A 23,502-nucleotide genomic window follows, 5' to 3' on the forward strand; every position below is an offset into this window, starting at 1 on the left:
TCAGCGTTCAACACCATAGTGCCCTCAAAGCTCATCAATAAGCTAAGGATCCTGGAACTAAACACCTCCCTCTGCAACTGGATCCTGGACTTCCTGACGGGCCGAAACCAGGTGGTAATGGTAGGTAACAACACATCTGCCACGCTGATCCTCAACACTGGGGCCCCTCAGCGGTGTGTGCTCAGTCCCCTCCTGTACTCCCTGTTCACTCATGACTGCACAAACAGGTGTTATGCTGGTGAATGAGGACCCAAAAGCGACTTAACAGAAACAGAGTCTTTATTCCAGTCTTAAACAAAAACGATACTCCTGGATAGTATCTTAGGTAAATACAAAACAGGAAAACTGAAATCATCTCGTCAGTAGAGAGGAACGACTGGAGACGCGACCACAGACTGCAGGTCGCTTCGGGAAGGCACAGGCCGTAGCTGACATAGACACCTGCTCACACGCAGCATCTGAAGAAGGCAAAAACACGACAGGGCGGAACAAGGACACAGAACAGCAAACATCAAACAAGGATCCGACAAGGACAGAAGCGGAAAACAGAGGGAGAAATAGGGACTCTAATCAGAGGGCAAAATAGGGGACAGGTGTGAAAGAGTAAATGAGGTAGTTAGGAGAATGAGGAACAGCTGGGAGCAGGAACGGAACGATAGAGAGAGAGAGCGAGAGAGGGAGAGAGGGAGGGGGAGAGAGAGGGATAGAAAGAGGGAAAGAACCTAATAAGACCAGCAGAGGGAAACGAATAGAAGGGAAGCACAGGGACAAGACCTGCTAACCATTGACAAAACATGACAGTACCCCCCCACTCACCGAGCGCCTCCTGGCGCACTCGAGGAGGAACCCTGGCGGCAACGGAGGAAATCATCAATCAACGAACGGTCCAGCACGTCCCGAGATGGAACCCAACTCCTCTCCTCAGGACCGTAACCCTCCCAATCCACTAAGTACTGGTGACCACGTCCCCGAGAACGCATGTCCATGATCTTCCGTACCTTGTAAATAGGTGCGCCCTCGACAAGGACGGGGGGGGGGGAGGGAAGACGAACGGGGGCGCGAAGAAAAGGCTTGACACAGGAGACATGGAAGACAGGGTGGACGCGACGAAGATGTCGCGGAAGAAGCAGTCGCACAGCGACAGGATTGACGACCTGAGAGACACGGAACGGACCAATGAACCGCGGAGTCAACTTGCGAGAAGCTGTCGTAAGGGGAAGGTTACGAGTGGAAAGCCACACTCTCTGACCGCGACAATACCTAGGACTCTTAATCCTACGTTTATTGGCGGCTCTCACAGTCTGCGCCCTGTAACGGCGCTCACAACGTTGGACAAAAACCTGAGCGGAGGGAACGCTGGACTCGGCGAGCTGGGACGAGAACAGAGGAGGCTGGTACCCAAGACTACTCTGAAACGGAGATAGCCCGGTAGCAGACGAAGGAAGCGAGTTGTGAGCGTATTCTGCCCAGGGGAGCTGTTCTGCCCAAGACGCAGGGTTACGAAAAGAAAGGCTGCGTAATATGCGACCAATCGTCTGATTGGCCCTTTCTGCTTGACCGTTAGACTGGGGATGAAACCCGGAAGAGAGACTGACGGAAGCACCAATCAAACGACAGAACTCCCTCCAAAACTGTGACGTGAATTGCGGGCCTCTGTCTGAAACGGCGTCTAACGGGAGGCCATGAATTCTGAACACATTCTCAATGATGATTTGTGCCGTCTCCTTAGCGGAAGGAAGCTTAGCGAGGGGAATGAAATGTGCCGCCTTAGAGAACCTATCGACAACCGTAAGAATCACAGTCTTCCCCGCAGACGAAGGCAGACCGGTAATAAAGTCTAAGGCGATGTGAGACCATGGTCGAGAAGGAATGGGAAGCGGTCTGAGACGACCGGCAGGAGGAGAGTTACCTGACTTAGTCTGCGCGCAGTCCGAACAAGCAGCCACGAAACGGCGCGTGTCACGCTCCTGAGTAGGCCACCAAAACCGCTGGCGAATAGAAGCAAGCGTACCCCGAACGCCGGGGTGGCCAGCTAACTTGGCAGAGTGAGCCCACTGAAGAACAGCCAGACGAGTAGAGACAGGAACGAACAGAAGGTTACTAGGACAAGCGCGCGGCGACGCAGTGTGAGTGAGTGCTTGCTTTACCTGTCTCTCAATTCCCCAGACAGTCAACCCGACAACACGCCCCTCAGGGAGAATCCCCTCGGGGTCGGTAGAAGCCACAGAAGAACCAAAGAGACGGGATAAGGCATCAGGCTTGGTGTTCTTATTTCCCGGGCGATAAGAAATCACGAACTCGAAACGAGCGAAAAACAACGCCCAACGAGCTTGACGTGCATTAAGTCGTTTGGCAGAACGGATGTACTCAAGGTTCTTATGGTCAGTCCAAACGACAAAAGGGACGGTCGCCCCCTCCAACCACTGTCGCCATTCGCCTAGGGCTAAGCGGATGGCGAGCAGTTCGCGGTTACCCACATCATAGTTGCGTTCCGATGGCGACAGGCGATGAGAAAAATAAGCGCAAGGATGGACCTTATCGTCAGAATGGAAGCGCTGGGACAGAATGGCTCCCACGCCCACCTCTGAAGCGTCAACCTCGACAATAAATTGTTTAGTGACGTCAGGAGTAACAAGGATAGGAGCGGATGTAAAACGCTTCTTGAGGAGATCAAAAGCTCCCTGGGCGGAACCGGACCACTTAAAGCACGTCTTGACAGAAGTCAGAGCTGTGAGAGGAGCAGCCACTTGACCGAAATTACGAATGAAACGCCGATAGAAATTAGCGAAACCGAGAAAGCGCTGCAACTCGACACGTGACTTAGGAACGGGCCAATCGCTGACAGCCTGGACCTTAGCGGGATCCATCTGAATGCCTTCAGCGGAAATAACAGAACCGAGAAATGTGACAGAGGAGACATGAAAGGCGCACTTCTCAGCCTTCACGTAGAGACAATTCTCTAAAAGGCGCTGGAGTACACGTCGAACGTGCTGAACATGAATCTCGAGTGACGGTGAAAAAATCAGGATATCGTCAAGGTAAACGAAAACAAAGATGTTCAGCATGTCTCTCAGTACATCATTAACTAATGCCTGAAAGACAGCTGGAGCATTAGCGAGACCGAACGGCAGAACCCGGTATTCAAAATGCCCTAACGGAGTGTTAAACGCCGTTTTCCACTCGTCCCCCTCTCTGATGCGCACGAGATGGTAAGCGTTACGAAGGTCCAACTTAGTAAAGAACCTGGCTCCCTGCAGAATCTCGAAGGCTGACGACATAAGGGGAAGCGGATAACGATTCTTAACCGTTATGTCATTCAGCCCTCGATAATCCACGCAGGGGCGCAGAGTACCGTCCTTCTTCTTAACAAAAAAAAACCCCGCTCCGGCGGGAGAGGAAGAAGGCACCACGGTACCGGCGTCGAGAGAAACAGACAGATAATCCTCGAGAGCCTTACGTTCGGGAGCCGACAGAGAGTATAGTCTACCCCGAGGGGGAGTGGTTCCCGGAAGGAGATCAATACAACAATCATACGACCGGTGAGGAGGAAGGGAGTTGGCTCTGGACCGACTGAAGACCGTGCGCAGATCATGATATTCCTCCGGCACTCCTGTCAAATCACCAGGTTCCTCCTGAGAAGAGGGGACAGAAGAAACAGGAGGGATAGCAGACATTAAACACTTCACATGACAAGAAACGTTCCAGGATAGGATAGAATTACTAGACCAATTAATAGAAGGATTATGACATACTAGCCAGGGATGACCCAAAACAACAGGTGTAAAAGGTGAACGAAAAATCAAAAAGGAAATGGTCTCACTGTGGTTACCAGATACTGTGAGGGTTAAAGGTAGTGTCTCACATCTGATACTGGGGAGAAGACTACCATCTAAGGCGAACATGGGCGTGGGCTTCCCTAACTGTCTGAGAGGAATGTCATGTTTCCGAGCCCATGCTTCGTCCATAAAACAACCCTCAGCCCCAGAGTCTATCAAGGCACTGCAGGAAGCAGCCGAACCAGACCAGCGTAGATGGACCAACAAGGTAGTACAGGATCTTGATGGAGAGACCTGAGTAGTAGCGCTCACCAGTAGCCCTCCGCTTACTGATGAGCTCTGGCTTTTACTGGACATGAAATAACAAAATGTCCAGCAGAACCGCAATAGAGGCAAAGGCGGTTGGTGATTCTCCGTTCCCTCTCCTTAGTCGAGATGCGAATACCTCCCAGCTGCATGGGCTCAGTCTCTGAGCCGGTGGGAGGAGATGGTTGAGATGCGGAGAGGGGGAACACCGTTAACGCGAGCTCTCCTCCACGAGCTCGGTGACGAAGATCTACCCGTCGTTCTATGCGGATGGCGAGTGCAATCAAAGAGTCCACGCTGGAAGGAACCTCCCGGGAGAGAATCTCATCTTTAACCTCAGCGTGGAGTCCCTCCAGAAAACGAGCGAGCAACGCCGGCTCGTTCCAGTCACTGGAGGCAGCAAGAGTGCGAAACTCTATAGAGTAATCCGTTATGGATCGATCACCTTGACATAGGGAAGCCAGGGCCCTGGAAGCCTCCTTCCCAAAAACTGAACGATCAAAAACCCGTATCATCTCCTCTTTAAAGTTCTGATAATCGTTAGTACACTCAGCCCTTGCCTCCCAGATAGCTGTGCCCCACTCCCGAGCCCGACCAGTAAGGAGTGATATGACGTAGGCGATCCGAGCTCTCTCTCTTGAGTATGTGTTGGGCTGGAGAGAGAACACAATATCACACTGGGTGAGAAAGGAGCGGCACTCAGTGGGTTGCCCAGAGTAACATGGTGGGTTATTAACCCTAGGTTCCGGAGACTCGGAAGACCAGGAAGTAGCAGGTGGCACGAGACGAAGACTCTGAAACTGTCCTGAGAGGTTGGAGACCTGAGCGGCCAGGGTCTCAACGGCATGACGAGCAGCAGACAATTCCTGCTCGTGTCTGCCGAGCATTGCTCCCTGGATCTCGATGGCAGTGTTGCGAGAATCCGTAGTCGCTGGGTCCATTACTGGTCGGATCCTTCTGTTATGCTGGTGAATGAGGACCCAAAAGCGACTTAACAGAAACAGAGTCTTTATTCCAGTCTTAAACAAAAACGATACTCCTGGATAGTATCTTAGGTAAATACAAAACAGGAAAACTGAAATCCTCTCGTCAGTAGAGAGGAACGACTGGAGACGCGACCACAGACTGCAGGTCGCTTCGGGAAGGCACAGGCCGTAGCTGACATAGACACCTGCTCACACGCAGCATCTGAAGAAGGCAAAAACACGACAGGGCGGAACAAGGACACAGAACAGCAAACATCAAACATCAAACAAGGATCCGACAAGGACAGAAGCGGAAAACAGAGGGAGAAATAGGGACTCTAATCAGAGGGCAAAATAGGGGACAGGTGTGAAAGAGTAAATGAGGTAGTTAGGAGAATGAGGAACAGCTGGGAGCAGGAACGGAACGATAGAGAGAGAGAGCGAGAGAGGGAGAGAGGGAGGGGGAGAGAGAGGGATAGAAAGAGGGAAAGAACCTAATAAGACCAGCAGAGGGAAACGAATAGAAGGGAAGCACAGGGACAAGACATGATAATCAATGACAAAACATGACAACAGGTACGACTCCAACACCATCATTAAGTTTGCCGATGACACAACAGTGGTAGGCCTGATCACCGACAAAGATGAGACAGCCTATAGCGAGGAGGTCAGAGACCTAGCCGTGTGGTGCCAGGACAACTAACCTCTCCCTCAATGTGATAAAGACAAAGGAGATGATTGTGGACTACAGGAAAAAGAGGACCGAGCACGCCCAACATTCTCATCGACGGAACTGCAGTGGACCAGGTTAAGAGCTTCAAGTTCACCAACAAACTAACATGGTCCAAGCAAACCAAGACAGTCGTGAAGAGGGCACGACAAAGCCTATTCCCCCTCAGGAGACTGACAAGACTTGCCATGGGTCCTCAGATCCTCAAAAGGTTCTACAGCTGCACCATCGAGAGCATCCTGACTGGTTGCATCACTGCCTGGTATGGAAACTGCTCAGCCTCCGAGCGCAAGGCACTACAGATGGTAGTGTGAATGGCCCAGTACATCAATGGGGTTCAAGCTTCCTGCCATCCAGGACCTCTATACCAGGCGGTGTCAGAGGAAGGCCCTAAAAATTGTCAAAGTCTCCAGCCACCCTAGTCATAGACTGTTCTCTCTGCTACTGCACGGCAAGCGGTACCGGCGCACCAAGTCTAGGTCCAAGAGGCTTCTAAACAGCTTCTACCCCCAAGCCATAAGACTCCTGAACACCTAATTAAATAGCTACCCAGAATATTTGTATTGCACCCCCCCCCCCCCCTCTCTCTTTTACACCGCTGCCTCTCTCTGTTGTTATCATGTATTCATAGTCACTTTAATAACTCTGCCTACATGTACATATTACCTCAACTAACCGGTGCCCCCAGACATTGACTCTGTACCGGTACCCCCCTGTATATAGTCTAGCTATTGTTATTTTACCGCTGCTCTTTAATTATTTGTTACTTTTATTTCTTATTCTTATCCGTATTTTTTTTAACTGCTTTGTTGGTTAGGGGCTTGTAAGTAAGCATTTCACTGTAAGGTCTACACTTGTTGTATTCGGCGCATGTAACTAATACCGATTTAATTTGAAGTCAAGGGACAGATAATCTCTTACTGACTCTCACCTCTCAGCAATCCTGCGCATTGCGACGTCAGAAACAATAGCTGACTTCACTGCTCTAGTCAATGCCCATCAGAGACTCCTCACACTGATTGAGTCATTTAAATTTAATGTTGAGCTCTCTCTCTCTCGTGTTATTGTGCAGTCCGTTAAAAAGAGTTCAATCCGTGGTGCTGAATGCACAGTGTACTTTTCCCTCCATGTAGTTCATTGCACGTTTAATAATGTAAATACCTACCAAAAGGAGAGCGTGGATGTGGTTTATTTATGGTTTATTATGTTAAAGTTAAATAGGTAGCATATCTGGACGTGATTTACAGTAGATATATCTGTCAACACAGTCATATACCTGTGTAATTCTGTAATATGATTCTGGTCCGCAATGATATATTCTAATGTGGCCCTCCATGGAAAATAATTGCACAGGCCTGGTCTAGAATGTCATTGTATGAACTAAGGGGCCTAGCCCGAACCATGAAAAACAGCCACAACCATTATTCCTTCTCCACCAAACTTTACAATTGACACCATGCATTGGGGCAGGTAGCGTTCTCCTGGCATCCGCCAAACCCAGATTTGTCCTTTGGACTGCCAGATGGTGAAGCATGATTCATCACTCCAGATAACGCGTTTCCAATGGTCCAGCGTCCAATGGCGGCGAGCTTTACACCATTCCAGCCGACGCTTGACATTGCGCATAGTGAACTTAGGCTTGTGTGCGGCTGCTCGGCCATGGGAACCCATTTCATGAAGCTCCCGACGAACAGTTCTTGTGTGGACGTTGCTTCCAGAGGATGTTTGGAACTCGGTAGCTACATGCTTCAGCAATCGGCGGTCCCGTTCTGTGAGCTTGTATGACCTAACACTGCGGCTGAGCCGCTGTTGCTCCTAGACGTTTCCACTTCACAATAACAGCACCTACAGTTGACCGGGGCAGATGTAGCAGGGCAGAAATTTGACTAAGTGACTTGTTGGAAAGGTGACATCCTATGACGGTACCATGTTGAAAGTCACTATGCTCTTCAGTAAGGCCATTCTACTGCCAATGTTTGTCTATGGAGATTGCATGGCAGTCATTTGAAGGGGTGTTCACATACTTTTGTATATATAGTGCATCTACTTCAATTACCTCATACCCCTGCACATCGACAGCCTCAATTTGTCAGGGCATAGACAACAAGGTGTCGAAAGCGGTCCACAGGGATGCTGGCCCATGTTGACTCCAATGCATCCCACAGTTGTGTCAAGTTGCCTGGATATCCTTTGGGTGGTGGACCATTCTTGATACAGACGGGAAACTGTTGAGTGTGGAAAACCCAGCAGCGTTGCAGTTCTTGACACACTCAAACAGATGTGCCTGGCAACTACTACCATACCTCGTTCAAAGGCACTTAAATATTTTGTAATGCCCATTCACCCTTTGAATGGCACACATACACAATCCATGTCTCAATTGTCTCATGGCTTAAAAATCACTATTTAACCTGTCTCCTCCCCTTCATCTACACTGATTGAAGTGGATTTAACAGGTGACATCAATAAGGGATGATAGCTTTCACCTGGTCAGTCTGTCATGGAAAGAGCAGGTGTTCCTAATGTCTTGTACACTCAGTGTCTAGCAAGTTATCTTTACTCATTGTGTATGTATTCCTTGTGTTATTATGTTTCTATATTTTTCTCTCTGCATTGTTGAGAAAAACCTGTACGTAAGCATTTCACTGTTTAGTCTACACCTGTTGTTATACGAGGCATGCGACAAATAACATTTGATTTGATTTGCCTTAGCAACATTTTATATTACAGTGCGTAGGCATCATTCTATGGTAACTATAAGGCAATAACCTATGTGAATGCCTTATACCAGGTGTGTACGCACAGCTAGTTGTAGAATAGACCTACTGCTCTAGTAGGTCGTCCCACAACTTTTTTTTCCAAAGTACTCCAACTGCATAATGTCCTAGTGGTAGGTAAGACTTTATGCTACAATGCTATTATAACTGTATAACTTGTGTGTAAGTAGAGTGTGTCAGTACAGCGTAATAACTTTACTGTACTGTAAAGTGTGACCGTGCTGGCCTGCTAAGCGATCACAACGTACGTTGTTCCTCTTACACGTTCTGTTAGGTTTGGATTAGGCTTATGTGATTTAGAGTGCAGAAGGACACCCCTCATATCCCGCCCCCTCTGTGTCTTAGCCAACAGGTGGACCGCGTCTTGGGGCAGAACGACAGGCTTCGGTCGGACATGTTCGGGGAATTGCTGCAGGCGGCAAGCACCATCGGTGACCTACGGAACTGTCCGGTATGATGCTCATTTTCATTATGAACCACAGTTTGATGTCTAATATCCAATGTGATGTATTTGGTTTTGATAGACATGTGGCCATGCTGTTATCTATGCAGCCAGAAAGTTGGTGCTGAACAATGTGACTGCAACGTGCCGTCATCCCAGCTTCTAGCAGTACATGACTCCAATGGATTTTTTATGTAATCTATGACCAAAATAGTCCAAACCCATTTATTTATTTATTTTATCCAGAACGCCTCGTCCAATCAAATCACTCTGTTAGTCAATTACTGTTGGTCAGGTCATGTAGTGGACGGGGATTGTGCTTTCTGAACTGTGGAAGTCCGTTACTGTAGCAATGTTCATGATGTTATTTGTTTATAAATCACTGTCATCTTCTGAATACAGAAAGGATCTAGCGATGAATGGATTCCACCAGCTATTCTAACAGTATCAAAAAATTCTGTGATTGATTAACTATAGGACACATCTTCACATAAATGTTACTCTGTAAATACTACAATACTGTTTTATTGAACTGAACCTTAACGTATGACCATCAGAACAATATATTATAGCTACTGTACCTGCAGTATCCCAACGCAAGTGAATGCAGATCCAGACAGTATTTCATTCAAACCCGCATCGAGCTGATTTCTACTCTCTGTATTCTACTGTGTGACATGATGATGGAACAGGCCTGAAGGAGAGGCAGCCAGACTAGTGTTAGGGATATAAATAGCAGTTAAGGCTTATCCACTGTTGCTCTCTCATCTCGATTGGCTAGCACCGGTCTACCACTTCAATGTGCGTCAGCCCTGGTGCAAGTGCTTTGTTCCATTAACCCTTTCTACTGTTCCTGGATGAAAAAATCTTATCACGCAGGATTATTAAAGATAGATATTAACGATATTTTTGTATTTTATGTAATAAAAGTTGTATTACATTTTTCATATTAACAACATTAAGAATAACTAACAACGTGTAAATAATAATTATAAAGGATTAGTAAATAGTTTATTAATCATTATAAACTGGGTGGTTCGAGCCCTGAGTGCTGACAGCCATGGTATATCAGACGGTATACCACGGGTATGACAAAACATTTATTATTACAGCTCTAATTACGTTGGTAACCAGTTTATAATTGCAATAAGGCACCTCGGGGGTTGGTGATGTATGGCCAATGTACCACGGCTAAGGGCTGTTTCCAGGCACTTCACGTTGTCTTGTTCGGACATGCACTGTCAACTGTGGGACCTTATACAGACAGGTGTATGCCTTTCAAAATCATGTCCAATCAATTGAATTTACCACAGGTAGACTCAAATCAAGTTGTAGAAACATCTCAAGGGTGATCAATGGAAACAGGATGCACCTGAGCTCAATTTGAATCTCGTAGCGAAGGGTCTGAATACTTATGTAAATAAGGTATTTCTGTTTTTTATTTTTTATAAATATACAAACATTTCTAAACTTGTTTTCGCTTTGTCATTATGAGGTATTGTGTGTAAATTGCTGAGGATTTTTATTTATTTAATCAATTTTAGAATGAGGCTGTAACGTAACAAATTGTGGGAAAAGTCAAGGGCGGTGAATACTTTCCGAAGGCACTGTATGTGCATATATTAGCATTTTCATTATTTTTCTCAGCATAGAGTTTGTATGAAGGTACACATCACACTATTACAACAGTTTGACTGTTTTCGAATAAAATGTTCAATATATTTTCTTAAGGATCCTCTGTGTTGTGTGCTTATTGTTTAACCATTGATATATTCTATGGGCTATTTTGAGACCTTTAAGAGGTACTGCTGGAATATCTACCAATGGCATATCCTGTGATAAATTACACTGGTCACTCAAAACATTTATAAAATATATATAGCCCACACTTTAGATGAGGCCGCACAAAAATACTAACGATTAGTAAATGGTTTATAAGGACTTATATTAAACATCTTATACATCATTATTAAATACTTTAGAAGTTGTCCATAAATGTATGAATCACTAGGTTACTAACATTTACAAATGTGGGAGTAATCATTAATAAATGAATAAACTATTTACTAATCCATTATAAATGCTTTATTACGTGGAGTTATTATAAAGTGCTACCATAGTCCTGTATATATTATAGTTTATGATTCCTATATGATGCAACATGTTTCATGGCAAAGTTGACACGGTTTCTGGAATAAAATACATAGATTTATATATAGATCTCTGCTTTTAATTATCTCTCCTGGATGATAGTTTCTCATCGTCTTTGCAGAGCAACTGTGGCCAGAGCATCAAGATCCGTCGGGTTCTCCTGAACCGCCCAGAGATCGTCACCATTGGCTTTGTGTGGGACGCAGAGCAGTCTGACCTTACAGAGGACGTGGTGAGGTCACTGGGTCCACATCTCAACCTCTCGGGGGTAAGAGTTAAAGATGCACCGTGGAAGTTTAGTCGCTAATTGTTTACCTCAAATTTGGCTTGAGGGTTGACTGTATGGTTCATATACATGATTATGTAATATTAATCCATTTATTTTAATAATAATACTACAGAGTAAGATAATAATAATAATAACTATATATATATATATATATATATATATATATATATATATATATACCATTTAGCAGACTTTTATCCAAAGCAACTTGGTCATGCGACACACATTTTTGTATGGGTGGCCCCATTGCCAATCGAACCCACAAACCCTAGGCATTGCAAGCGCCATGATCTACCAACTGACCCACACAGCAGCCCAATCCCATTCAACCACACAGTCCTTCATTTTAGAATATTTTTTACTCTTACATGGGTGTCCAATTATGTAATTTCTGCACAGAATTGTATCCCATTTAGTGGACCCTTTTGGTTTTAAACGCACCCCCAGAGGCAAATCTTCAGTATACATGATACAGTATATACAGTTTCATCTGTAAGATTTGCTGTTTCTCATTTTAACCGCTAACATAAAGTAGCTACGCCTCCATTTTGAGGAAAACAACTTAAAAATGAAGATCGTATCATGAAAGAAAACAAAAAACACTAAATCAAATGTTTGCGTGTATGTGAGATATTACAAAATATGATAACAAGAGATAAACAAATCAGGAAAAGCTGACAGCACTACAATGTTGTTAGTACAGTTATTACTGTGTAATTACATGAATAGTGGAACTTTAGGCGTAGTGTTGAAACAGGTTTAACAGATGTAAGTTATATGTTACAATGCTATAACATATACACGATAATTACACTGACTGCACCTGCCTATGTAAGTACCATGTAAATACATACTGTAGGTATTAAGGACGCTTATTGTAAAACGTGACCTTGATATTATTCGTAAATCCTTGAATTTATTCATGCCACAATCAGGTATAACAATTGTTAGTAGTATGTAGCAATATGTAATTGTAATTACACTGTACCTGCCTTTGTAACTACCATTTAAATGCATAGTTATTAGGGGCACATATTGTGAAGTATGATCAAAGAACACAATTCTGAACGCACATTTCAAATGTGAAATGGCTCACACACAAAGAGACAACATGATTGTCCAATGATTATGTTCACATTCCAGTCTGAATAAATCCTATCCAGGTCGTGTGAGATCTGGCAGGCGTCTGTAAAGTAGCCAGACTGGATAGCTGTATTAGGGTTGCTTGAGTATTAACCAAGTGTCAATGTTGGTTGAAGATTCCTGTCCTAATTGATCATCGGTATGCCATCTTTCATATGTCTTATTTCATGTATGTCATATTTCAGCTGTTCAACCGGGTCACTGATGAGAACGCCAAAAGGAGTGAGTTACATCTCGTGGGAATGATTTGTTTCTCCAGCAAACATTACTCTGCGTTCGCTTATCACACCAAGTCCTCAAAATGGGTCTTCTTTGATGACGCCACCGTGAAAGAGGTGAGTGTTCAAATTAATGTGTTGGTGTCTGTTTCAAATGAATTGAGAAAAATGCCCCTAATATCTCATAGATGATCTATTTGTGCAGATGTTGCAAGAGTCATGTCAAAACTTTGAAAACCACCTCAAAAGTGTTCTCATGTGGAGATAAGTCCCAGGCCATCAATTCAGTAGATCCAGCCACATCAAATGAATCGTTAAGGACCAAATTAAGGACCAAATCATTTCCAGATCTTATTCGGTGCTTATCTTTTCCATTCATTTGGTGTTGGCATACAGATAGATTGCCATAATCCAAGGCGTGGGATTCACCTTGATGTTAGACTACATATTAGGTTCAAAAACATCTGGTAAATGTTGATTTTGGAGTGTAATGTTCCTTTAACATTGCCGACCGGTAAACATAATCTGTGTTTAATGAATAAAAGAAAGTAGGTTATTATTACTCTTTTGACAGTAGCCGTAAAAGCAATGCTTTCCTTTTAACAGCTGGGCTATCCTTTGATCTATCCTTGGGATCCTGAGTGGCGCACTGCATCGCAGTGCTAGAGGCGTCACTATAGACCCGGGTTCAATCCCGGGCTGTATTACGACCGGCCGTGATCGGGAGTCCCATAGGGCGGTGCACAATTGGCCCAACGTCGTCTAGGTTAGGGAGGGTTTGGCTGGGTGGCATTGTAAATAAGAATTTGTTCTTAACTGACATGCCTTGTTAAATAAAAACAAAACATTTTAAAAGCTCAGCAATCAACTAAAGACTCTCCAAAGAAATTCCATTGTTAAGCTGACAGTTAAGCAAGGTCTATGTCTCACCATCAAAAACACGACACTGGACCATGTTTCATCTGGAATCACCACACACGGAGAAAGACACAGCAAATACTCTGTACTTCACATTATATGAAGAAAATAAAAACGTCAACATGCTAGTTGCTACTCTTTAGCGTTCAGTCGCAAACATGTCAGTCACACATTAAAACATTCTTTTCACTTTTACGTTCTTTTTATGTTCTTCTTAGATCGGATCCAAGTGGAAAGACGTGGCCTCTAAATGCATCCGGGGACATTTCCAGCCACTGCTCCTGTTCTACACTAACCTAGAGGGGACCCCAGTCTCCAGCGATGACGCGCCCAGACAAACGATTATGTGTCCCCGCTTCAAAGCTCACGTCAACGGGGAAGTGCCAGGTAAGACGAAACCTTAACGGTTGGTTTACATGTGTGTCACAATGAGTCGCCACAAAAACAGTTGGTTTTTAGCTGCTACACTGGACTCGATACTTTTGCCATGGTGAGCAGAGAGTGAGCCACTTTATAAAGAGTTTTTGGCCGTGTGCCGCACTTCAAATTCTTGAAAATAGAACTAGAGCATAATTTGATGCAACGTTTTGTAGGTTCTAGGTTATATTGAAATTAATGAGAGTGTCTCACGTTCAGCCAAAATGTAAGTTTCCAGTGTAGCAGACCTTTATGGGAGGTGTGGGGCGTGGTAGGTGAAGGGTCGTTAAACATTCACTTAACTTTTTGGTCACTACCACCTGGTGCAAAAATGTTGGTAACACTTTACTTAAGGCATTTAGGTAGAATGCATTATGATGAGATCATAAGGCATTGTAAGACTTTCCTGTGGCTAGCTCAGTGTCTTTCCTCAATGGCCTTGCCCATACACAAGGTTCTATCTAGATCACACATCCAACAACCACACCGTCAGCCACAATACATTTTCCCTCAAATATTGTAGCTGTGGAAAGAGAATATGTACTAGTCTGCTTCCACTTCATGCGTAATACAGAGGCCTACAGTAACTAACACTGTCATCGCTTTGAGAGAAAAAACATCCTTTCAATGTGATGCGCCTGGCATTGTTTTTAAAAGCACTCCCCAGGCGGAGCGATGGGGATTGTCCGCCCTTGTCGTGTGCAGAGTTGAACTTGATACGAGGACGACGCCTCTGTGGCATGCAGATTTACGCCCGCCTCCCTGCCTAATCCCTGCTCTCCCTGCTATCCCTGCTCAAGTGCGCTTGGTAGCTTTCACTCCCTCCCGTGATCTCCCATCCCGCGTTTGTTCCCATTCTAACATGCGCTTGCTTTCGGAAATGGTGCCCTGCTCCTTGAAACGGACCGTTTAGCCTGGGCGTCGTATCCGGTCACCTCTTTTGGAATGGGATTTGATTTGATTTGCATTTTTACGTGGATAAGCGTAAGTAATTCAAGTGTTGTGTTCGTTATTGTTTGATGTAGATTATTGGTTTATATAAAGACGGATATTTGTGAGGATGCTTTCGGGCAGTATTGGCCGTATTATCGATGCTGTTGATAGTTTTTTTTTAGGCGTCGTTAACCTGCCTTAGCAGTGCTCTTGTCTGAGAATGACCTTTTCCCAATTTGGAGAATGTCTGGTCAGAAAAACGTACATTGTGGGCTTGCCACAGATCACATAAATACTTGTTTCATGTTGAAATCCAATCGAATATAAATACACTGTTACCATGCCATATTTGGCAGGTTTTGTAAAGTAAAAAAAGAGTGCCATTTTCAGTCATATTGCTGCACCTGTGACCAAGTAAAGCAAAAATAATTTACCTAATTGTGCATGTGGGTTGATTCCAAAAGCAAGAAAAGTATTTTGAGGGCCTAATTCCAATAGGAATCAGATATTAGTCTGGACCTTACAAGAAAGCATTTTGAGGGCCTGATGTGGCTCCAGAGCCATGGGAGAGAGCCATCCACCGTATTCTTTGCACCAGTCTTTTCCTTTTAAATCCGTGAAGGCAAGTGAAAATGTGTACACACAAAGCAGCAGGTTAGAGAATTGGTACGCAACATGGGCTGGCTAGATGCTACCAAAAATGGAGTAAACTAATGCCAGTTGCTGTTTTAGTGAGGCAGAACACCTTGGCAAGAATAGACACAGGTTTGTGACAGGCCAACTACTGAGCTGGGTCATGTGTCGTAGAAAAAACACCAAAGGAGCAGACAACACTTGTGGAAAAAGTGCAACTTTATTATAATGTTTTTTTAAATGCATTGTCCAATGTTGCGTTTTAGCTTACAGCAGCTGTGGCCAGCTCTCCTCCTGTGCAGTTGGCCACCACTGCAGGATTTTATTCTAGTCTTACTTTAACATACTTTATTCTGCTAACTGTTGAGAAAGTAAATCAGCTGGGTTAGTGTAGGGCTGGAACAAAGGCCTTCATACACATAGGTTGCGTTCCAGACCAACTGCATTGCAGATGTTGCATTACAACAACAAATGTGTCACACCCCCTGACCTTAGTTATCTATGTTTTCTGTATTATTTTGGTCAGGTCAGGGTGTGACGAGGGTGGGTATGCTTGTGTGTCTTGTCTAGGGTTTTTGTAGATCTAGGGTTTTTTGTAAGTCTAGGTAATTGTAGGTCTATGGTGACCTGAATTGGTTCCCAATCAGAGGAAGCTGTTTATCGTTGTCTCTGATTGGGGATCCTATTTAGGTTGCCATTTTGCCTTTTGGTTTGGTGGGAACCACACCCGGCCAAACACAGAACCACACCCGGCCAAACACAAAGAAATACAAATCATAGAACCTAGAATACCCACCCCAACTGTCACGCCCTGACCTTAGAGATCCTTTTTATGTCTCTATTTTGGTTTGGTCAGGGTGTGAGTTGGGGTGGGTATTCTAGGTTCTATGATTTGTATTTCTTTGTGTTTGGCCGGGTGTGGTTCTCAATCAGAGGCAGCTGTCTATCGTTGTTTCTGATTGAGAACCATACTTAGGTAGCCCTTTTTTCCACCTGTCATTGTGGGAAGTTGACTTTGTTTAGGGCACATAGCCTGTAGCTTCACGGTTTGTTTTGTATTGTTTATTGTTTTGTTCGGCGTCTTTTTCAAATAAAGAGAAAATGTACGCTCACCACGCTGCTCCTTAGTCCTCTTCTTTTAACGGCCATGACAAAATGGTTGTGTGCCACGTCATTGACCGTGCAGTTAAGCATCAGATTGCTATATCATATGATGTGGATAGCTGACATTTTTATTTTTTTAAATGTTATTTCACCTTTATTTAACCAGGTAGGCTAGTTGAGAACAAGTTCTCATTTGCAACTGCGACCTGGCCAAGATAAAGCATAGCAATTCGACACACAACAACAGAGTTACACATGGAATAAACAAAACATACAGTCAATAATACAGTAGAAAAATAATTCTATATAGAATGTGAGCAAATGAGGTGAGATAAGGGAGGTAAAGGCAAAAAAAAGGCCATGGTGGTGAGGTAAATTCAATATAGCAAGTAAAACACTGGAATGGTAGATTTGCAGTGGAAAAATGTGCAAAGTAGAAATAATGGGGTGCAAAGGAGCAAAATAAATAAAATACAGTAGGGGAAGAGGTAGTTGTTTGGGCTAAATTATAGATAGGCTATGTGCAGTAATCTGTGAGCTGCTCTGGCAGCTGGTGCTTAAAGCTAGTGAAAAAAAAGCATGTTAAACACCCATCCAAGCGTTCTGAGATCTGGCATACATCTGAAATGTAGTCAGCCTGGAACGTGACCATTAGCTCCCACCTCATCTCACTGAATGCCTGTCTGATGTTCTGCTTCTGCAGCAGGGATGATGAAGTTGGATGCCGTCCGGGAGAATGCAGGCCCATTCCGCTCCAACCAGGGGCCCTATAAACAGATGCTACTTCCACCCTCCACCTCAGGCTACAAAAGAGGTAAGATCTGGGTTGAGGCCAGTAGGCACAGAACAGTAGAAAATGTTTTGAAGCATAATGAACCTCATTTTCATTTTCCATTTCAAAACGTTGTACTTCGGGGTGCTCTGCAGAACATGACCCAGACTTGGATTTTGGCAGAGGAAGACAACTAAGATGTCAAAAATACCTCAAAACATAAGTGGTGTTAAACCTTTTTTGTGTTATATTCAATGATTTTAAATGCATTGTATCCACATCGTGTGGTTGAATTGTGTTTTTAAATTGTAAAATAAATCAAATCAAATAAGCATGTGTTATCCCAATCCTGATATCCATAGTGAAAGGCCCACCTTGTAGTACCAACAAATTCCGGGTTCCTTCCAAGGAGACTTCCCAGAGGGTTGTAGAGGGGATAAAGAAGGAGGCCGAAAGAGGCCGTCGAAAAGCAGATCCACACAAAGGTAACGTGCACTACAGTGATTGCTATACTCATAAGGTAACATTTTACTGTACTTTGAGCGCTGATGACATGCGTAAGAACCAGTATATTGTGTCCATACTCTTTTTGTCAAAACAGTTTTAGCTTACAGTGGCAGATAGAAATAACTTGCACAAAAATTTAAATGACTATTCATTCAATCAGAGGCAGTTACTTGTCACTGACTACCACAAACGTAATCTTGTGTGTGATGAGTGAACTATTCAACCAACCAGTGCTACAACCAAAATCAATGTATACTTAACTGTGTTAACCTGATTGTAGATTATTAAGATACAAGGGTTTTGTCCTCAAGATTGGTTGGATGATTTTTCACACTGTTTATAGACACAAATAGTATTGACTATAATGTGATATCAAATCAAATGTATTTATATAGCCCTTCTTACATCAGCTGATATCTCAAAGTGCTGTACAGAAACCCAGCCTAAAACCCCAAACAGCCAGCAATGCAGGTGTAGAAGCCCGGTGGCTAGGAAAAACTCCCTAGAAAGGCCAAAACCTAGGAAGAAACCTAGAGAGGAACCAAGCTATGAGGGGTGGCCGGTCCTCTTCTGGCTGCGCCGGGTGGAGATTATAACAGAACATGGCCAAGATGTTCAAATGTTCATAAATGACCAGCATGGTCAAATAATAATAATCACAGTAGTTGTAGAGGGTGCAACAGGTCAGCACCTCAGGAGTAAATGTCAGTTGGCTTTTCATAGCCGATCATTGAGAGTATCTCTACCGCTCCTGCTGTCTCTAGAGAGTTGAAAACAGCAGGTCTGGGACAGGTAGCACGTCCGGTGAACAGGTCAGGGTTCCATAGCCGCAGGCAGAACAGTTGAAACTGGAGCAGCAGCACGGCCAAGTGGACTGGGGACAGCAAGGAGTCATCATGCCAGGTAATCCTGAGGCATGGTCCTAGCGCTCAGGTGCCCCGAGAGAGAGAAAGAGAGAATTGGAGAGAGCATACTTAAATTCACACAGGACACTGGAGAAATACTCCAGATATAACAGACTGACCCTAGCCCCCCGACACATAAACTACTGCAGCATAAATACTGGAGGCTGAGACAGGAGGGGTCAGGAGACACTGTGACCCCATCCGATGATACCCCCGGACAGGGCCAAACAGGCAGGATATAACCCCACCCACTTTGCCAAAGCACAGCCCCCACACCAATAGAGGGATATCTTCAACCACCAACTTACCATCCTGAGACAAGGCCGAGTATAGCCCACAAAGATCTCCGCCACGGCACAACCCAAGGGGGGGCGCCAACCCAGACAGGAAGACCACGTCAGTGACTCAACCCACTCAAGTGACGCACCCCTCCTAGGGACAGCATGGAAGAGCACCAGTAAGCCAGTGACTCGGCCCCTGTAATAGGGTTAGAGGCAGAGAATCCTAGTGGAGAGAGGGGAACCGGCTAGGCAGAGACAGCAAGGGCGGTTCGTTGCTCCAGTGCCTTTCTGTTCACCTTCACACTCCTGGGCCAGACTACACTCATTCATAGGACATACTGAAGAGATGACCGTAGCGTACGTGTAGGTATGTACGGCAGGACCAAATCGGAAAGATAGGTAGGAGCAAGCCCATGTAATGCTTTGTAGGTTAGCAGTAAAACCTTGAAATCAGCCCTTGATGTGATGCGGTGCACTTCCAATAGATTGCCTGAAGGGTCACTTGGATAATGTTTTGGTGCATTGTTTTTTAGATGTGGCCCCAAACCAAAGGGCAAACTAAGGGCAGCAATATGAAGTCAGGAAATGTTTTACAGGACTGGCCAATCTCCAATAAAATAGCATACCATCTGTCCGACACAGATAAAGTTGTCTCAGGGCAAATAGAACCATGCAAGATGGAAATAATTGGTTCCAGAGTGCTTCACCACTTTCAGTTTTTTTGTGTAGTTCTAATCCTAATCGAGCCATTCATTGTTCATGCAACATTTATCCAATCCTGAGAAATATATTTAAAAACCACCTAGATTAAGTTTATACGTAGATTGTAGGCCTAAATACATTTTACGATGCTACACATGTACAATATGCATGCTTGGCACACTAAAACAAAAATGCTGTTTCTTACATATGTAGAATCTTAATTTGATCACCCTGTTGCAGGAGAACTTTCGAGCAATCTAGGAAAATGTAAATGTGTAGTGTATTTGAGGTTTAGAATTTCTAAAGTTAATGTATCATTTCTAAAGTTAAAGCTAATGTATCAACCCCTACAAAAATGTCCATTAATTATAATCCATATAATAATTCACATTTCATGTTGCTGTAGGATTATTGTTCTGCTGTAGCAAACTGGCACACATTAAGATCCTACATCTGTATGTCACTTCCTGTTTAGATATGGTCTATGCAAGATCCCCTTCTGAGGACGGGCTGAGGCAGCACGCTGACCAGAGGTTGCGAGGCGGCAGTGGAGCCCGGGCTGACAAGTTGTCATCCTCCCACCAGAGCAGAGCTTCCCAGGACCCACACTCTCAATCCGGTGCCCTTGGCGGACACAGTTGGAGACAGGAAACCTCCCCTGGTCGCCAAGAACAGGACGGCAGCCAGGACGCGTGGGATAAGGGCAGCAGGTCGGGAGCGGGCAGTAACAAAGCCAAGCCCTCCTGGAGGCCCATCCGGGAAGTTCTGAATGTGGACAGCGTCTTGAACGACCTTGAACAGCGACAACAACAGTGGCACTATGGCGGCGGTGGTAGCCCCCGGCTCGCTAAACCCTTCTGTCAGGAGATCCCGCACGCCAGCAAACAGGACAACCGGGACTGGCAAAAAGAGCGGGACAGGGATAAAGAGCGGGAACGGGACCGTCTCAGGATGAGGGAAGAGTGCAAGCAGCAGAAGGGCTTGATGACGATTTACGAGGACGAGCAGCGGCAAGAGACAGGGAGCCACAGCTCCCTAGAATCGGAGGGCAGGGCAAGTGGGCACGGCGACCGGGGCGGTGGAGGGGGTGGAAGCAGTGGGAATAGGGCCAAGGGCGGGCCCAAAGCCCTGTTGCGCAGCGACACCTGGACCATCCAGAGGACTGAGTCGGGATACGAGAGCAGCGACCGGCTGAGCAGCGGCTCCACCAACCCTGACTCACCCGGGGTGGACAATTTTGCCGGGAAGGAGCAACGGTTGACACCAGAGGTGCAGTCTCAGAGGTATGATGGCAGACTGGGATTTAAACCCAGATCTAGAGACCGGGCTTTAGCCTGCTGAGCTAAAGTCTAGGAGCATAGATTAATGCCAGGTGTGCAGTCACAAAGGTGGACTTTGTTTACATTCAAATATTGTATTAAGTGACTGTAATGCACTGTTTGTTAAGTTTAATCGAGTTCATGTGTTGACACCTAATAAACTTGCCTTATATTTGTTTATATATATTTTTTGTCTTTTCAGGGGACCCATGTGTTTCCAGATAATAATACAATGAATTTAACACTTTAAATATCACACAAGGATAGTTGTACCACAATGTCCATCATAAACTTAGTCTCTTGGGTGAAACACAACGATCTTACTCTCTGAAGTCCATTTTGGCAGAGTTGTTTCAGAGTTTAAATCTTCTTATTTTTTTCAGCAGGGGTCAGCTTCACCCAAACAGGTGCGATTCAAAACCTGATGCGGTACACTCCCCTTTGCATCAAGGTACGTGGATGTTCTGCGCTTTCGAGCGTGTGTGTTTAATATATAAGTTGTACAGATGTATGATCTTAATTTGATCACTCTTTTGTTGCTGAGAATTTTTCTGCACAGTGGGAAATGCAGATGGGCTTCATGATTTACATACATTCACTGAAAACATGCAATAACACATGGTTATATTAACAGTATTTCACTTTTCATGTAGCCTAATTTTGGCCGGCTAATAGCCTAACCACTAATATAGCCTAACCACCGATCAAGCAACATTATTTTTGCTGCAACAATACTAGTCAATTAATATCCTACAGCTGTAGTACAGTATGTAGTGAAGGTTCATTGTTTGTAGTTTAAACTGAAACTGAGTCATGTTCTCTCTAAAGGACAGTTTGAAAATGTAGTAGGTTGGGAGGGCTGCTCCAAAACGGGAGGGTTGTCTAACTTTTGTTTTGCTTTGGGGAGGGTTGTGTGTTTTTTTTATTGGGCAAAGGGGAGGGTAGTACATTTTTTCCCTGATTTACATTCACCATTTTGCAGCTTTTCATGTCTTCCATATTGCCAATTTCCTCATCTGTTTGCATGTGCCCTCCCTATCTAGGTGTTTTGGCACTTCACTTATCCACTACGCTTTTCCACACGGGTACTACACCACACGTTAATATACCTATAGCTAGCACATTTGGTTCCTTGGAGGTTGGGGGAACATACGTTTTTGGTTTCCCATTGGTTCTTGGAACGAATACATAAGTTTCCTGACTGGTAAATCTGAAAGTTTTATTAATGTTCAGAAAACGGAAGTTAATATTTAGCCTGTTCTGGGAACTTACATTTTTAGCTTGCAGGCAGGTTCTGAGAATGTTTCAATAAGACTTTTAATAACACTGCTACATTAGGTTAACTGTTTTGAACTCCAAGCACAGATGGTACACATTATATTAATTTCCTTCTGTTGTCTATCCGTGGAAGTAGTCCACTTTGCCACCAGGATGGAGCTAGCATGCATTGTTATTTTTTTACTCATACCAAGCTGTTCATTTTAGTAAATTCAAACAGACCCCATTTCAAAGGAAACAAGCCCTAATTAAGACATACGGGGCAGCAGGTAGCCTAGTGGTTAGAGCGTTGGGCCAGTAACAGAAAGGTTGCTAGAGCGAATCCCTGAGCTGACATGGTACAAATCTGTCGTTCTGCCCCTGAACAAGGCAGTTAACCCACTGTTCCTAGGCCATCATTGTAAATAAGAATTTGTTCTTAATTAACTGACTTGCCTGGTTAAATATATATTTTTTAAACAAGATGGTGGATATAGAATGTTTTCTTGATGTTGAGAATGTGCCTTCAGAAAAAAAAATCACACCTCTTGACTTTTTCCACATCCACATTCCACTTTTTCCACAGCAATTTTCAAGTCTTGCCATAGTTTTTCAGGAACATTTAAGTCAAAACTGTAACTAGGCCCCTCAGGAACATTCAATGTCGTCTTGGTAACCAACTCCAGTGTATATTTGGCCTTAAATTGTTGTACTACTGAAAGGTGAATTTGTCTCCCACTGTCTGTTGGAAAGCAGACTGAACCAGGTTTTCTTCTAGGAATTTGCCTATGCTTAGCTCTATTCCGTTTTTTTTTATCCTAAAAATCTCCCTAGTCCATTCCCATGACAAGCATACCCATAACATGATTCAGCCACCACCATGCTTGAAAATATGAAGAGTGGTACTCAGTGATGTGTTCTGTTGGAGTTTCCCCAATACAAAACGCTTTGTATTCA

General features: G+C 44.5%; 1 protein-coding gene across 1 annotated transcript in view; it reads left to right on the top strand.

Annotated features, from left to right (window-relative positions):
- The window catches only part of LOC120034706 (inactive ubiquitin carboxyl-terminal hydrolase 53-like), a 61,580-nt gene that overhangs the window by 22,225 nt on the left and 15,853 nt on the right, over positions 1 to 23,502 (top strand). Inside the window, exons 8-13 of the mRNA XM_038981312.1 lie at positions 8,900 to 9,005; positions 11,269 to 11,415; positions 12,765 to 12,914; positions 13,934 to 14,102; positions 17,506 to 17,616; positions 20,445 to 21,252. Coding sequence (XP_038837240.1) covers positions 8,900 to 9,005; positions 11,269 to 11,415; positions 12,765 to 12,914; positions 13,934 to 14,102; positions 17,506 to 17,616; positions 20,445 to 21,252 — 1,491 coding nt within the window. The remainder of the gene's footprint in view (positions 1 to 8,899; positions 9,006 to 11,268; positions 11,416 to 12,764; positions 12,915 to 13,933; positions 14,103 to 17,505; positions 17,617 to 20,444; positions 21,253 to 23,502) is intronic.

Source organism: Salvelinus namaycush, chromosome 42 (genome assembly GCF_016432855.1).
Source record: "Salvelinus namaycush isolate Seneca chromosome 42, SaNama_1.0, whole genome shotgun sequence".
NCBI classification, from domain to species: Eukaryota; Metazoa; Chordata; class Actinopteri; order Salmoniformes; family Salmonidae; genus Salvelinus; species Salvelinus namaycush.